Source organism: Anguilla anguilla, chromosome 2, assembly GCF_013347855.1.
Source record: "Anguilla anguilla isolate fAngAng1 chromosome 2, fAngAng1.pri, whole genome shotgun sequence".
NCBI classification, from domain to species: domain Eukaryota; kingdom Metazoa; phylum Chordata; class Actinopteri; order Anguilliformes; family Anguillidae; genus Anguilla; species Anguilla anguilla.
In genome coordinates this window covers 795,137-809,359 of record NC_049202.1, presented here as the reverse complement: position 1 = coordinate 809,359, position 14,223 = coordinate 795,137, and the positions used below count along the sequence as shown (strand labels likewise).

At 43.7% G+C, this 14,223-nt stretch overlaps 1 protein-coding gene across 1 annotated transcript; it reads right to left on the bottom strand.

The window, feature by feature from the left end:
* Window positions 1-485: 485 nt before the first annotated feature.
* LOC118220875 (annexin A4-like) lies at window positions 486-14,056 on the bottom strand. The gene is made up of 15 exons (XM_035405254.1): window positions 13,919-14,056; window positions 10,921-11,281; window positions 9,526-9,566; window positions 8,186-8,341; window positions 7,632-7,719; window positions 7,171-7,265; window positions 6,958-7,071; window positions 6,388-6,478; window positions 5,851-5,930; window positions 5,029-5,085; window positions 4,631-4,724; window positions 3,211-3,306; window positions 2,392-2,450; window positions 2,134-2,256; window positions 486-1,147 (listed from the first exon to the last, which is right to left on the bottom strand). The coding sequence occupies exons 2-15, from the start codon at window positions 11,270-11,272 to the stop codon at window positions 1,088-1,090; spliced, it is 1,506 nt and encodes a 501-aa protein (XP_035261145.1). The 5' UTR covers window positions 11,273-11,281; window positions 13,919-14,056; the 3' UTR covers window positions 486-1,087.
* Window positions 14,057-14,223: the final 167 nt, after the last annotated feature.

Sequence of the window (14,223 nt, the reverse complement as noted above, 5' to 3'; positions counted from 1 at the left end):
CCAGCCATTCATTTATTACAGTAACAGAGAACATGCACTTACCGACTCCCCTGACTTCTCTTTAATTTACTCAGAACACAGGCTTGGCTGAGGTGCACTGGCTTTTTATAAAGCTTCTGGGTTTCCCCACACGCAAATGCTAGGTTTCAGACAGCCAGTCAGATTACAGAACTCAAAATAGTGTTTCTGCTTTTCAGCCAATCAATGGACCAATGAGCCAGTCATACAGGTGTTGCAGTTCTCTTTATAAGGACTGGAACTCAACGGGTCAACAGATGCTGAAGAGTGATTTCGTCCAGAGCAGAATCCCTGGGGCTCCTGTTAGGGAACTCCATCATCCACAGGCCATGCAAGATATATAATATGGCCAAATTAATAATGAGTATTCATAATTCAATACATCTGTAATATAACACACATCTGCACTGTGGACACTGATCGATTCACAGAAAAATGTACCGCTTGACAGATAAGTACACACATTATTTACTGCATAAATGTCTGGACTTTTATTCAGAAAAAACAATTTCATCTTCCAAAGATGTTTTGGTAAAAAAAAAAAAAATTGTGTCAAATTTGTTTTGCAGCAGAGCTAAGATTACTTACATTACAAACATAAATCTAAGATTTAATTTTACAATATTTTGTTAAATTGCATAGGATTATAAGCAGAGGCATTACAATTGCAGATTTGTTAATAGAATGGCTACATTAATATTTGGCAGTCAGTGCTGTTACACGATTAATATGGTACTTTCAATAGAGTTGGCTGAGACACATGACACATATTTGACATTTAGTCTGAGATACATACTCAAAATATTCAGTCAAACAATACGCACACTTAATGATTATACATCAGGAATCATCTTATATTTGCTATACCTCTCTCATTACAGGATATAAAAGCCTAGCCACGTATAAGTATATATGTAAAAACTTGCCTTGATGGGGACTAAAAAAACACAGACACATCATGCATTGCTATGGCGTGCACACTACTGTGAGGTACAGGGGCACCTGTTCACAACGTTTCGATTGCCAGACCTTCCAGAACTTCCAGAACTTTGTGACGACTTCAACCCCTCTAGTCATTTCCACCACACAGTTTTAACAGCAGCTTCTTGTAATCACCAGAGGTGTCGCCCTGCCAGACAGAAAGCAAACAAATGTTTTCCACACTGTTTTACTCGTCTATACCACAGGAGCAAACAAACATGTTCCACACTGCGTTATGAGTCTATACCACAGGAGCACTGGGCTCCAGCTCTGCACAGCCAGTGTGGGTCGCTTTCAGTTCAAACCGACCGCCCTGACCTACTTTCACAAACACATGCCAGTGCTCATTCACTCATTTTCATATCTAAACACCGCACGTATCGCATTTAGGATACGCGCGCAGTCTTCAGCTGATGGAAAAATAAATAAAAATCACAGTTTGCTGAATCTAAAGAGCAGGGCTATTTTTTAATTGAATAGGTTACTACGATATTAAACATCTGCAAATCTTTCATTAATTTTAAAATATGAAGCAAGACGGTTTTCAGTGAAATATGAGATTGCATAAAAGGCTTGGCAGGACGGTGTTTTATTTTTAATATTGTGATTTGTTTTTATTTGAATTTTCTTGCAGAGAAATATTTTTACGTGACAACACACATCTGGGTGCTGATAACAAGAGGCTGGTTTCTATAGCCTAACAGTGTTGTGTTTGATCTATTCTGGGAGCAGAACATCCAACTGGTGGTCTTTTCCATTCAGGTGCCAATTGTTTTGTAATATGTAACCAAATGCATCCAAAAGGAAACATAACATTTAAAAACAGAAGCTGAAAAAAAGGTCGGAGATGCTAGATTTAGAAACTGGTTTCTTGAGTCACAGCTTTCCCCACTGAGAAACAGAACCATGAAATATGACATTTCATAAGTAATTTAATAAAGAACAATGGAAAATAATTACACATTTTGGTCTCAATGGGATTATTAATGTTTTGCGTTTACTTATGTGACTGTCTGAGTGTAGTTATACATGATGCAACCTACTCGTTGCAGACAGCTGAAAAAAGCAGATACTGAGTAAAAATGAAGGAAATTTTGGGGTGAAAGCAGAAAGAGAACCGGGAGAGTTACTCACAGAGATGTGCGTGTACAGGGACTTCCCGTATTTCTGCGCATACTCCTGACGGATGTCCAGCATGTCCACCTCCGCGCGGGACACCATGATCCGCACCAGGGTCCTGTCCTTGGTCCCAGCTCCCTGTCAAAACAAGGCAGGTGGAGAAATCTGGGATAGCCAGAACTGTGGTACTAAATCCACCAAGCAGTCAAAAGCATTTAAGTGTCTTTAATAAAGGGCAGCCACCCAATCAGGGCAGAGCAAGCTCATCCCCACCTGCATGGCCTTGTGCAGTCGTTCCGCGAAGTAGGCTGGCGTGTTCTTGATGCACTTCACTAAAAAAGGAAAGAACATTACAGCACCTAGACTGAGCGTTCCATTCACACAGCACTACTTACAGCAAACGCACACACATCCACACAGAGAGGAACACAGGAAGTCCTTTAAAATGCATGGTACAGCAGGGTTATGGTAAGTTTTTTGCTTTATCATCCCCCCACTTGTAGTTGCGAAGTGTTTTGGACGGTAGTGCGCTGAGAACACATCTACAGGGCTGTGCTCTCAAAGTGAGCCCCCCGTCCTACACGGGAACAGACAGGAGAGCGACGGGCATGCAGAGGCCACAGCAGGAAAGAGAACAGACCTCACCACAATGTCGTGGGACCACAAAATGACTCAGGCTTCAAATGTTTATTCCATAAGCATTCAGAAGAAAACAGAAACAACAAGAACACCCAGCACACAGACACGTTACCATCACCCTGAACCACGAGAGCAAACTGAGGAAATACAAGATAACAAAATTACTAAGAGTACAAGCATGCCATTCCCTGCACATTTAAATTAACGAGGCTGCGAAGTTTTATAACCTGCCAATTAAATATTTCACACGTGCACATATTATACATGCAAATATCTGCTTCTTGGCACAAGTTCCTTAAACCGAGTTTCTCCTCTGAAAAGGGGCTACAATCATTTTTGCTTAGTTAAAAAAAAATTAAATTAAATGTCAGTAAAGTTTCAAAATTTATCAGCATGAGAAAGAGTGGGAGTGGGAGTTGCCAGTTTGAATCCAGCAGAAGAGGACTGACTCACCCACAGCCACCATGCCGCTCTCCAGGTCTCCAGACATCTCCCTGCAGATGCTCTTCTCCACGTCCCTCCCGCTCATCTGCTGGTACTCGTGGAACACTGAGGCACAGCAGAGACGCGGCTGAGAGGTCTGAGCGCTCCATTAATCACCAAACACTGAACCGGACACGCCACCAAACACTGAACCGGACACGCCACGGAACACCAAACACCGAACCGGATACGCCAAACCAGATACACCAAGAAACACCAAACAGGGAACCGGACACACCACGGAATACCAAACACCGAACCGGACACACCACGGAACACCAAACACCGAACCGGACACACCACGGAATACCAAACACCGAACTGGACACACCACGGAACACCGAACCGGACACACCACCAAACACCGAACCGGACACACCACCAAACACCGAACCGGACACATCATGGAACACCAAACTGGATACACGATGAGAAAAAACAGACCCCTCCCCCCCAACGCATTCAATTACGAGGGAAAGTGAATCGATTTCAGAGTTCAGTGTCGACTGGCCCACGTTTAGGATCAGTGACAGGCTGGTATGAACAGTACTTTTGATGGGTTAATCATACCAACCAAACCGTGGCTCTGTTATGCTCCTTTAACAAAGGAAAACACACGTTCTCTTGCCTTCCAGCAAGTTATCTGTCCATTTGACTTACTACGTAAAATAGTAAATAGTTCTTAGAAAAGGGTCTATTTGCATTTTGCTCAACCTTCATTCTGTGTTTTTCAGTTCAGTCTACCCTGATAAAAGGGTCAGATCACTAAAAACAAGACGACCCGTTCTGGCAAATTTATTTTACGGTAACAAACTGTGATCGAGGGATCGGACATCAAACCCCCGGTCAGTGAAACTATGGGGAAGAAACAGGGCTAAAAGCCAGCCGAACCCACGAGCCTCCAGAGCACACGCGGCTTCCCTCCATCTCCGCCGGCTCACTGTTTGTGTCTTCTGCAGTGATACGGGTCACAGACCCTTTCCAACAGGAAGTGGCTGCAATATCCTGTCAACAGGGAGCGACCGCTACAGAGACCACTTCAGTCAGCTATCACAGAACGTTCTGTTTCAGTGTGCTTATCGCAAACTCTACCGCTCAACGTTTAATGCACACTGCAATACGTCCTTCTGGCCAATTCCACATTTAAATGTTTCCCCATAACCTATTTTAATTATTTGTACTTTAATAATATATAATACGCAGGCATCTCTACTGTGAAATAAAGAGGAAATATAAGCACATAATAAATGGCCATTAACCGTAAAACAGAGATTGAGAGAGCGTGGCACAGCCTGACACAGCCACATACAGCCGGTTCAGAGTCAGTTTGAGACATGAGAGATCAGAGGAATGGAACTCAGAGCTGAGGGTGCCGCGTTTCTCCAGCTACCTGCTCTGAGGTGAGGCTTGCTCCTTGCACACAGGATGGCGTTGAACTGCGACTCGTCAGTCCCCACCTTGTTCTCCCCCGCTGCGTGGAGTTTCTGACGAAGCAAACATGAGCGTGAGACTGAGCCCTTCCCCCCCACCCCCCAGAAATCACCCCCCCACACCCCAAAGGCTGCCCAGGAGAGCACCAATCACACAAACAGGGACCCGCTGAAGCGTCAGCAGGACAGTGCAGCGATCTCAGTGCTTCCAAAAACCCTTTTAGCAAAGTGCTCCACGTGAATATCATTACATTTCACGTTAGAAGTAAACATGTGGGACGACTATATGGCTGGAAAAAAACCCAAATGATTGCCTCTCTCTTCAGACGCAGGGGCAGTGCCACTTTGCTCCCGTTACCTGGGCATCCTGTTTAGCCACGGAGATGTCCACCGTTTCCCTCTCATCTCTGTTACCCTGCAAACACGCAACACAACACAAATTAGGCCCAAAAACGTCTCATCTACTGCCACTTTAATCACTCTCCAAATGACTCCTCCAAAAGACAGAGCATGTACGGATTCAGACGGGGAAAATGTCAGTTTCTGGTGCTTTAACCGCTCACTAACCACAGTGCTGCACTCCAACCTAACCATTATACCCACAGAGCTGGAAGAAATGACAAAGCAGTGACGCACCCAAGCTTAGTGGGCTGCAATGCATGCAAGGTAAAGAATGGTTTCCATGGAGGTGTTCTGACGGCAGCTACAGTTCAGTTTGTAGGGAACTTTAACACACTTTAATACTATAATAAGCTAATAACACTATACACATCATTTAATTTTTATACACAGTTCTCATGTGCAAAAGCATAATTTATAGATCTGGAAAAGGTAAAACAGTATTTACAATTACTGGGAAGTAAATAACAATAAAATTGTGTTACATATACAAAACAACAGGTAGAGAAATAATGTTTCACTTTTATAATAAAGAAATACCAATACTTCTACATACTGTAAGGTAAAAGGTAGCAAAAACATTCACTCACAGACTAAATAAATACACAAATCTGCCTGTAATATCTGACTTGTGTATGAGTCATCCTTGGCAGCTTGAATTTCCAGTGCTGTGCATATAATTACAACGACAATAGCTGAATAATTATTTCAACACAATGGATAATAAGGTGCAGTGACAGGGACTCCACACCTACTTTGCATAGTATGAAAAGCACGTCACCTGAGAAAGGGAGACCAGCAGCCTGCGGAAGTGTCCTGACGTGTCACTAATGATCGCATCCTCCAGTTTCTTGCCATAATCTGAAATTAAATTAAGCTTTAAACATCCTAGAATGATTTTCCAGGCAATTCAACTGCACATCTACAATGACATATTCATAACATCACCGCACGCACGCACGCACACACGCACGCGCTGGACTGGACTGGACTGGAGAGGAAAGAAATGTTCCCATACTAGCTTTGTAATCATTCGTGTTTTAAGCTATAAGACAAAGCTTGAAACCAAACCGATCATTTTCATTTTCATGGGCATAATGAACTGAATACGCTCTCCAAACACATTGACCTGGCAAGCACCCTGACACGGCACAAGGCAGACTCCCAACCATAAACCAGGAGGGTGGATGATCTGTCCCTAACCAAGGACACCTCCCAACCATAAACCAGGAGGGTGGATGATCTGTCCCTAACCAAGGACACCTCCCAACCATAAACCAGGAGGGTGGGTGATCCGTCCGTCACCAACGACACCGACCTGCTTTGTAAATTGCGTTGATTTCGTGGATCTCAGCGTTGTCGCGGGAAGCCAGGATCTCGATGAGGCAGGCCTCGTCTGTGCCAGCTCCCTGTCAGATAAAAACATGCCTTCAGCCTTCAAACAGCTTCATCAGCTTCAGCCTCATCAGCTTCAGCCTCAGATTCAGCCTCAGATTCAGCCTCAGCCTCAGATTCAGCTTCCAGGGTTTCCTGCCTCGACATGCCGTTTGGCACCTGCTCTTGAACCTTTGACACACTCGCGCTCTAACGCACCAAAGTTCAGAGACAATCACGATCTGGGGTGTGTAAGAAACCGGCTTTTCCTGTTAGATGTAAGAGCAATCAACATTCTACCTCTTTGACAGCCAATTGCTTACATATTTGACTTAGTACCAACACATCTCATTACCATAATCTATTGTAAACAGCAATTGCAGCACATAAATTATTCTCTTCTCCTTTCAAATGACTCATTTAAGATTATGGAAAAATACAACGCTAAACACAAACTTCTCTGAAAGTAGAAATCAAAGACGGATGGTAGTGACACTGGCAGGTGTTCCCTCACCTGAATGGCATCCTTAAGCTCATGAGCGGCAAGCTGAGCAGGAGTCCTCAACATGGTCATGACGAGGTGCTCGAAGTTTCCGGTGAGTTCCGACTTCAAATCGGAAATCAAATCCTGGAAGAAAGACAGAGTCAATCTCAAACCCGCATGCAGTCATGTATCCCGTTGTCACGTGTGAGGCGAAATCTGTGAAAGTACCGCACGCAACCTCACCTTTCCGTACGTGGTTTTATAGGCCGCCAGCAACGGCACACGCTGCTTGGTAGTGCGGTTTCCGAGCAGCTCGATTATAGCCTGCTCATCAGTGCCTGTCGAAAGCGTTTGACATGTAAGTGTATTTACACACAGTCACTGCTCCAAACCTCACACTGGTAACATAGCTTACGGAAAAACCCTGCAATAATTCAACATGGGTAAGATGTTCCAGAAGAGAGACATGCAATATAACAATCAGCTGCAAATTAAATATGAATAACACACAACTGACACCCTGTTAAAATATGGTGAATTCTCTTCTTTTTTTTTGGTGACAGAACTTTTCCCAGTAAATATGCACTTGCCTTGACCACTTACGGCACACAGGCTGTGATCACTTCACGTACATGAGCAGAGTAATCTGAAATGCGGGCGGAAAGGGCGAATAGCGCAGGGTCACTAGGAGGAGGACCGCTCACCGAAGCCCTTCATGGCCTTCCGGAGGACCTCCACGTCCCTCAGAGGGTCCGCTCCGGGGAAGTCCTTGATTGAGCCCCGGTATCCTCTCTAAGAGTCCAGGGTTAAAAACCGGTTACTCCTGCCCCACGAGGAGCAGCCATGAACACTACAGCTGGCTATACACACCGTTTACTACACAGCGTGCAAATCAACTATTACACCTGCCTCACGTACAACAGCCATGAACACTACAGCTGGCTATACACACCGTTTACTACACAGCGTGCAAATCAACTATTACACCTGCCTCACGTACAACAGCCATGAACACTACAGCTGGCTATACACACCGTTTACTAATCAACTATTACACCTGCCTCACGTACAACAGCCATGAACACGACACCTGGCTATACACACCGTTTACTACACAGCGTGCAAATCAACTATTACACCTGCCTCACGTACAACAGCCATGAACACGACACCAAGCCATCTACCATGACGACAGTAAAGATATTCTAATGTAACAAGACGCTTGCAAGGTAAAACGCTGAAAAAAGGGGTCTCTCACATTAACAGCTGGGGCCATCGGTGCTGCAGGACCCCCCCCTCCATAGGCCGGCATGGACGGGTTAGCTGCAGGGGCTCCTGGGTAATTTGGCATGGGCTGCTGGCCTGGGGCGGGACCACCTGGATATCCCTGGGGCATGCCTCCACCGCCCTGGGGCTGGATCACACAAGGTACCAGTGAGGGAGAGTGCACCAAAACCCACTGGTCAAAGAGTGCTTTTGAGAAGAGCGATGGACAAAGACGGATGCTTCTGTCCTCCAGGTGAGAAGGCAGAATCTCTTTAGCTCGAGATGATTTGTCACATGAAGGCTTCACAGAGGGGAACAGCTGCTGAAGGGCAGGGCTTGCAATCCTAAGGACTCTGGGTAAATTCCCAGGTGGGGGGGACTGTTGTTGTACGCTAAATGAATCAGTGTCTGTCTACATCACTCTGGCCAAGGCAGACAATTAAATATAGAACTAAGTATAGAGCCACTATTAATATCGGTCACATTCCAAAAGCTGTGGACACAAACTCTACCAGACAGGCTCATGGAAGAGACAGAGAATTTAACCCACTGGAGCTGATGAAAAATTAACCTGAATAATGCACGTGACTGAAATTTAAATTTCCCATTTGATTTGCTCATGTAAATGTAAAGGAAAACACACACGCATCCTTTACTTTACATCACAACACACACACGCATCCTTTACATCACAACACACACACGCATCCTTTACATCACAACACACACACGCATCCTTTACTTTACATCACAACACACACGCATCCTTTACTTTACATCACAACACACACGCATCCTTTACTTTACATCACAACACACACACGCATCCTTTACTTTACATCACAACACACACACGCATCCTTTACTTTACATCACAACACACACACGTGCATCCTTTACATCACAACACACACACGCATCCTTTACTTTACATCACAACACACACACGCATCCTTTACTTTACATCACAACACACACACGCATCCTTTACTTTACATCACAACACACACACGCATCCTTTACTTTACATCACAACACACACACGCATCCTTTACTTTACATCACAACACACACACGCATCCTTTACTTTACATCACAACACACACACGCATCCTTTACTTTACATCACAACACACACACGCATCCTTTACTTTACATCACAACACACGCGCAACGCGCTGGACTTTCGGCAGTCAAATCTCATCAGCTCGAGCGATATTGAGTAATTTAATTTATACAATTCAATTTCATTAAAATTATTTCCTCATGTGAAATTAATGTATTTAGTATTCTGTATGTGCAACATGTGTCTAGAATCACAGTGAACTTTACCGCTCCAAAGCCCGGTCCACTTCCCCAACCAGTGTTACTGCCTACAAAGAAAAAGACCCGTTCACATCGATTAGTCACCAAACACCCACATTTCAGCTGCAGATTGGCACTACATCAGTGTGCATGCTTCCACAACTGAGTTTAGTCAACATTGATAAAGGTAGTCTAAATCATGTTGTTTTCACCTGTGCCACTATTATTATTTTTTAAATACAAGACCATTTAAGCAGGCCATTCATTCAAATACATGTATTAAGAGACCAAGACCAAGATGCACATTAGGCAGAACGGAAATAGGTTAATGAACATAAAATTTCAGACTGCAACTCTGACAATAGCATTACAAAAGTTTCAATCTCATCAAAGAGGGTAAACTAATAGCGTAAAGACTAATTACACAATCACTTTTTAGAACTAATATGGAAAGCGTACAGAGACACCAGACATTTTCAGAACAGATAACAAGTAAAAAAAACCAAAACTGAGCTCCTCCTATCCCCCGGACCCCCAGCCCCCGCCCTCCCCAAGTCTGAAAGCTCTTTACGAGGCATTCTTTGTCTGCCCGAAAGCAGACCGCGCCCCCCTCCCTGTGGGACGGGATACGGACTGTGGAATGCTTTCTCTAGCGTTTTATCACCAAGTCGCCGCCGCCTCGGTCAGTGCAGACAGACCGGAACGTTCCGCAGTTTACATCAGCGGCAGCCTTACATTCACACCACACTATCCTCCCCAGCAACTCTTCACGGGCAAAACATGTGCCGTTTATAAAATACTTCAATAAACTAGGTCATTTACTAAGGCAAGACCAAGTCTATATTGTAAATTATAATATTTTAGGCATGCTGTATCCATCATTGAAATGATATTCAGCAGACAGCATTTATGTAATTCCATGCCACTGCATATTAGTATACAAACTGCCTCAGTAAACAGTGCTTCAAACCCACAGCCAATCGGGATGAGGTACTGACTACCATATTATACGTGGTTCACCAATGACATAATCTAATCACTGAACCACACTTGTTATTATCTAAAAGTTATGACATGCAATAATCAGCAGGTAAAAGTCTAAGGAACAATATCCATCATGCTTAGGAATTTTAAGTCCTAAACCATGCCAGTACTGTTTCCTAGACAGCAAAAAAATACTCTGCCCTGTCAAACCATTTCTTATGTAGGTCAGGAAATTAATGAATTGAATAGTACCAATTAAAGGGTAAATCGTACATTACAGAATATTTCTTTAAACATAGACACGTGAAAAAAAAAAACAAAAGAAAATTCTCATGGGGGGAAAAAAGAGAAAAGTACTCATTAAGAAGCAAAGCTGGGAAAGATCCAGTATCCCGCAAAACTAGCGAGTAGCGATTAGCGCTAAAGCTGCGTGCTTACCGCCGGGAGGCATGGAGGGAAAGCCGCCCGGTTGCTGGGGAAAGCCGCCCGGTTGCTGGGGAAAGCCGCCCGGTTGCTGGGGATAGCCGCCCGGCTGCTGAGGGTAGCCGCCTGGCTGCCCAGGATAGCCGCCGGACTGGGGGGGGTAGCCTCCTGCCTGGGGAGGGTAGCCGCCTGGCTGCCCAGGATAGCCGCCGCCCTGAGGGGGATATCCCCCAGCTTGAGGAGGGTAGGCCCCAGGCTGTGGGGGGTAGGCTCCAGGTTGCGGGGGATAGCCGCCTGCTTGGGGGGGATAGCCGCCCCCCTGGGGTGGGTACCCACCGCCGGGCTGGGGATATCCAGGGTAACTCATGCTGGCGACCTGCAAGGGAAACCTAACAGGTTGGTCCAGCCATATCATCAAAATCAAGTTGTGTGATCTGGTGATGCTCTGCCAGGCCTGTACCCAGGCCAATCTTCAGCTCCTGCTTGTTTTTGTTTTTTTAGTTCTCGTTGCCTTAAGTTCTCCCTTCAGCATATGAAAAGCATGTTCAACTGAATTCAGATTGGGCAAATTGTTTGATTGCATATTCAAAATTGTGGAGTACAGAGCCAAATCAAGAAGAAGAAAAAAAAAAAGTCCTGGTCTTAGATTATGGAGCTCACTCACTCATTTTTTAATCAGAGTAGACGTTGAAATGTATAGTATCATAAATGTATTCCTCTGCATTATTCTAATTGTGTTGCTCGATTTCTCATCCTGCCTCACATAGGCTACCCATGTGTATGACAGGCTAGCTCCGCCCCCAGGAGAATGCATGCATGACGGACTAGCTCCGCCCCCAGGAGAATGCATGCATGACAGACTAGCTCCGCCCCCAGGAGAATGCATGTATGACAGACTAGCTCCGCCCCCAGGAGAATGAACGTATGACAGGCTAGCTCCGCCCCTGGGTGCAGTCATGGATGCTATAAAAGCAAATATCTAAAGTTTGTGCACTTGTGTCATATCTGCGTGAGGTAGCATTGCGTAACAGGCAAACATGCTTAAGCACGCTTGTTGTCAGGGAAACTAATAAACTTCTCCCAGCACGTTCCTATAGAAAGCATAGATAAGCAAGCAGGTAAACTGCAGATAAAACTGGATTTCACCCAAATTCCTCCCAGCATTCTGACACGGATTTCAACAGTTTTCTAATTACCCTCACACTATAACACTGTACACCTGGACAGACAAACAATTAGGGCAAGACATTAGCCAAACTTTTCTACAATCCTACAATTACATTTATTTTTTTGGAAGTGCACCCCGTTGGTTTAGATATCTCGCGAGAGCACACATGAACTCCACCCCTTCGCTGCATAGGCTACATATTTAGATTAGTTTCATAGTCTTTTACGTGCTTAAATATGGCACAGCAATGTAACCTCAAACTACAGTACATCCTGCTGACATTTCTAAAAATAATAACTGAACATTGCAGACTTGACAATACAAAATAGCCCCCTTCCCTTTTAGTTAGTTTTTATTTTTATTTTTAAGGACATCATTTTAAAAATCACAAACCACTGCATTTGTATTGACAAGATACATTCTATTAGCATTTTAAACTTTGTGTCACGTCAAAGGGTCAAATAAAAAAATGGCCTCATGGTAGAAGACTAACTGATCTTTATTATTATTATTATTTAAAATAATGCTTTAAACAGCTGATGAAGACTTAAACTCCAGAAATTGTATGTTCATTGTTTGTCAGGTTAATTTTACAAAATGTACAACTTAAAGTACACACTAATGTAGTTACTTTAACTATGTTTAAGTGTAACACAGCTGAACTGCTGATTATTTCCACTATAAATGATTGAATTTTCAAACTAATTTACCACATAATCTTTGAATGATCACACACTTTTCAGATGGTACCAGTAACAAACACAGGGCCAAGTTAAATAATTTAGGAAAAACTGGGTAGCATTGTTTTGGAACAGAACGTTTAATCAGTGTGAGCTAAGCTAATATTGTTTACTGTAACTAGGCCTCATTTTGATATTAATACTTTTAACGACAGGCCAAGATTTTCCTAGTTTTAATCAACAGCGTATAAACGGTACTTTGTATGCAGGAGTAACTTGGCATTTTTATATGCTGAAAACGTGTTTATATTAGCTAATACATTATGGCCTCCCATCATGTTCCCTACGCATCACTGCAAAATCCTGTATCTCTCCGAAATGCAACAGGTGTTGTTCGCTATACAGATAAGATTGTAACCTCATGCACGCCGGTCGATCAGAGAGGAAAAACTCCACATTTTATATAATTGAAAATTTAACACACCGAAAAACATAATTCTCCAAATCAAGCCGAATTTAAGATGCTTATAAGATTTGCGTGAAATATTCTAAGGAGAGCTAATAGACGCCACAAGCTGTGGCAATGTCACACTCTCACTCAACAATGTACGCCAATCTACTTCCTATTCAATGGAAATAACATGTTGCAACATCGTGCGCTCTTTTCTTATTCTCGCTGCAACAACAACTCTTTTCAGATCTCCTGATATATGAACATTACGATATTATTTACGATTGCATCATATTGTAGGCCAAGACGCGAACTGCATTGCGGCGCCGAGCAAAAGAAAGACAGCATCAAAAGTCCACTTCATACAAAATGGCAGCTGTGTAGCGGAGTAACGTTATGCTAACGCTTACGTAAGACCTCCGGGAACTAATAGGGAGAATGGAATAATAGGCTAATATTTCTTTCGAAGACGGCACAACACGACCTGCATGAATAGGCATATATTTCAGTGTATGTTAGGAAACGCATCAAACACAGTAGCCTACCGCGATAAAGAGGATTGTGCTGTAGCCTGTAAGCACTTAGGCTAATTAAAATGAAACGCCTGAGTTAAGGCCGTCTCTTTACAAAGTTGGAAATCTTCGCGGATATAAACTTCTGTAAATGTGACGGCAGAAACAAAACGAAACGGCGACATTTGTGTAGCGTACTTACTGAAGCTGTAGTCGTCCGGGCTTCTCTGGGTGGAAACACTGTCAGGAAGGACGTGCTGCAGTTTCACCACGAGTGGGTGGGTCTCCCTTATTGTTTCGGTTGTATGTACGCAACACCCACTGTACATATCAAACATGGATCATCCCGTGGAGTAACCGAAGTTATTTTGTGCCTACTAAATATGACACAACTGAGGCGGTGTACAAATGTGACAGTATTTATTGAACAACAGCAACGCTTAACAAGAAAAGTAACCACTTATATGTAAGAAAAGAAACAATTAGGGAGGACATAATCCATTGTGT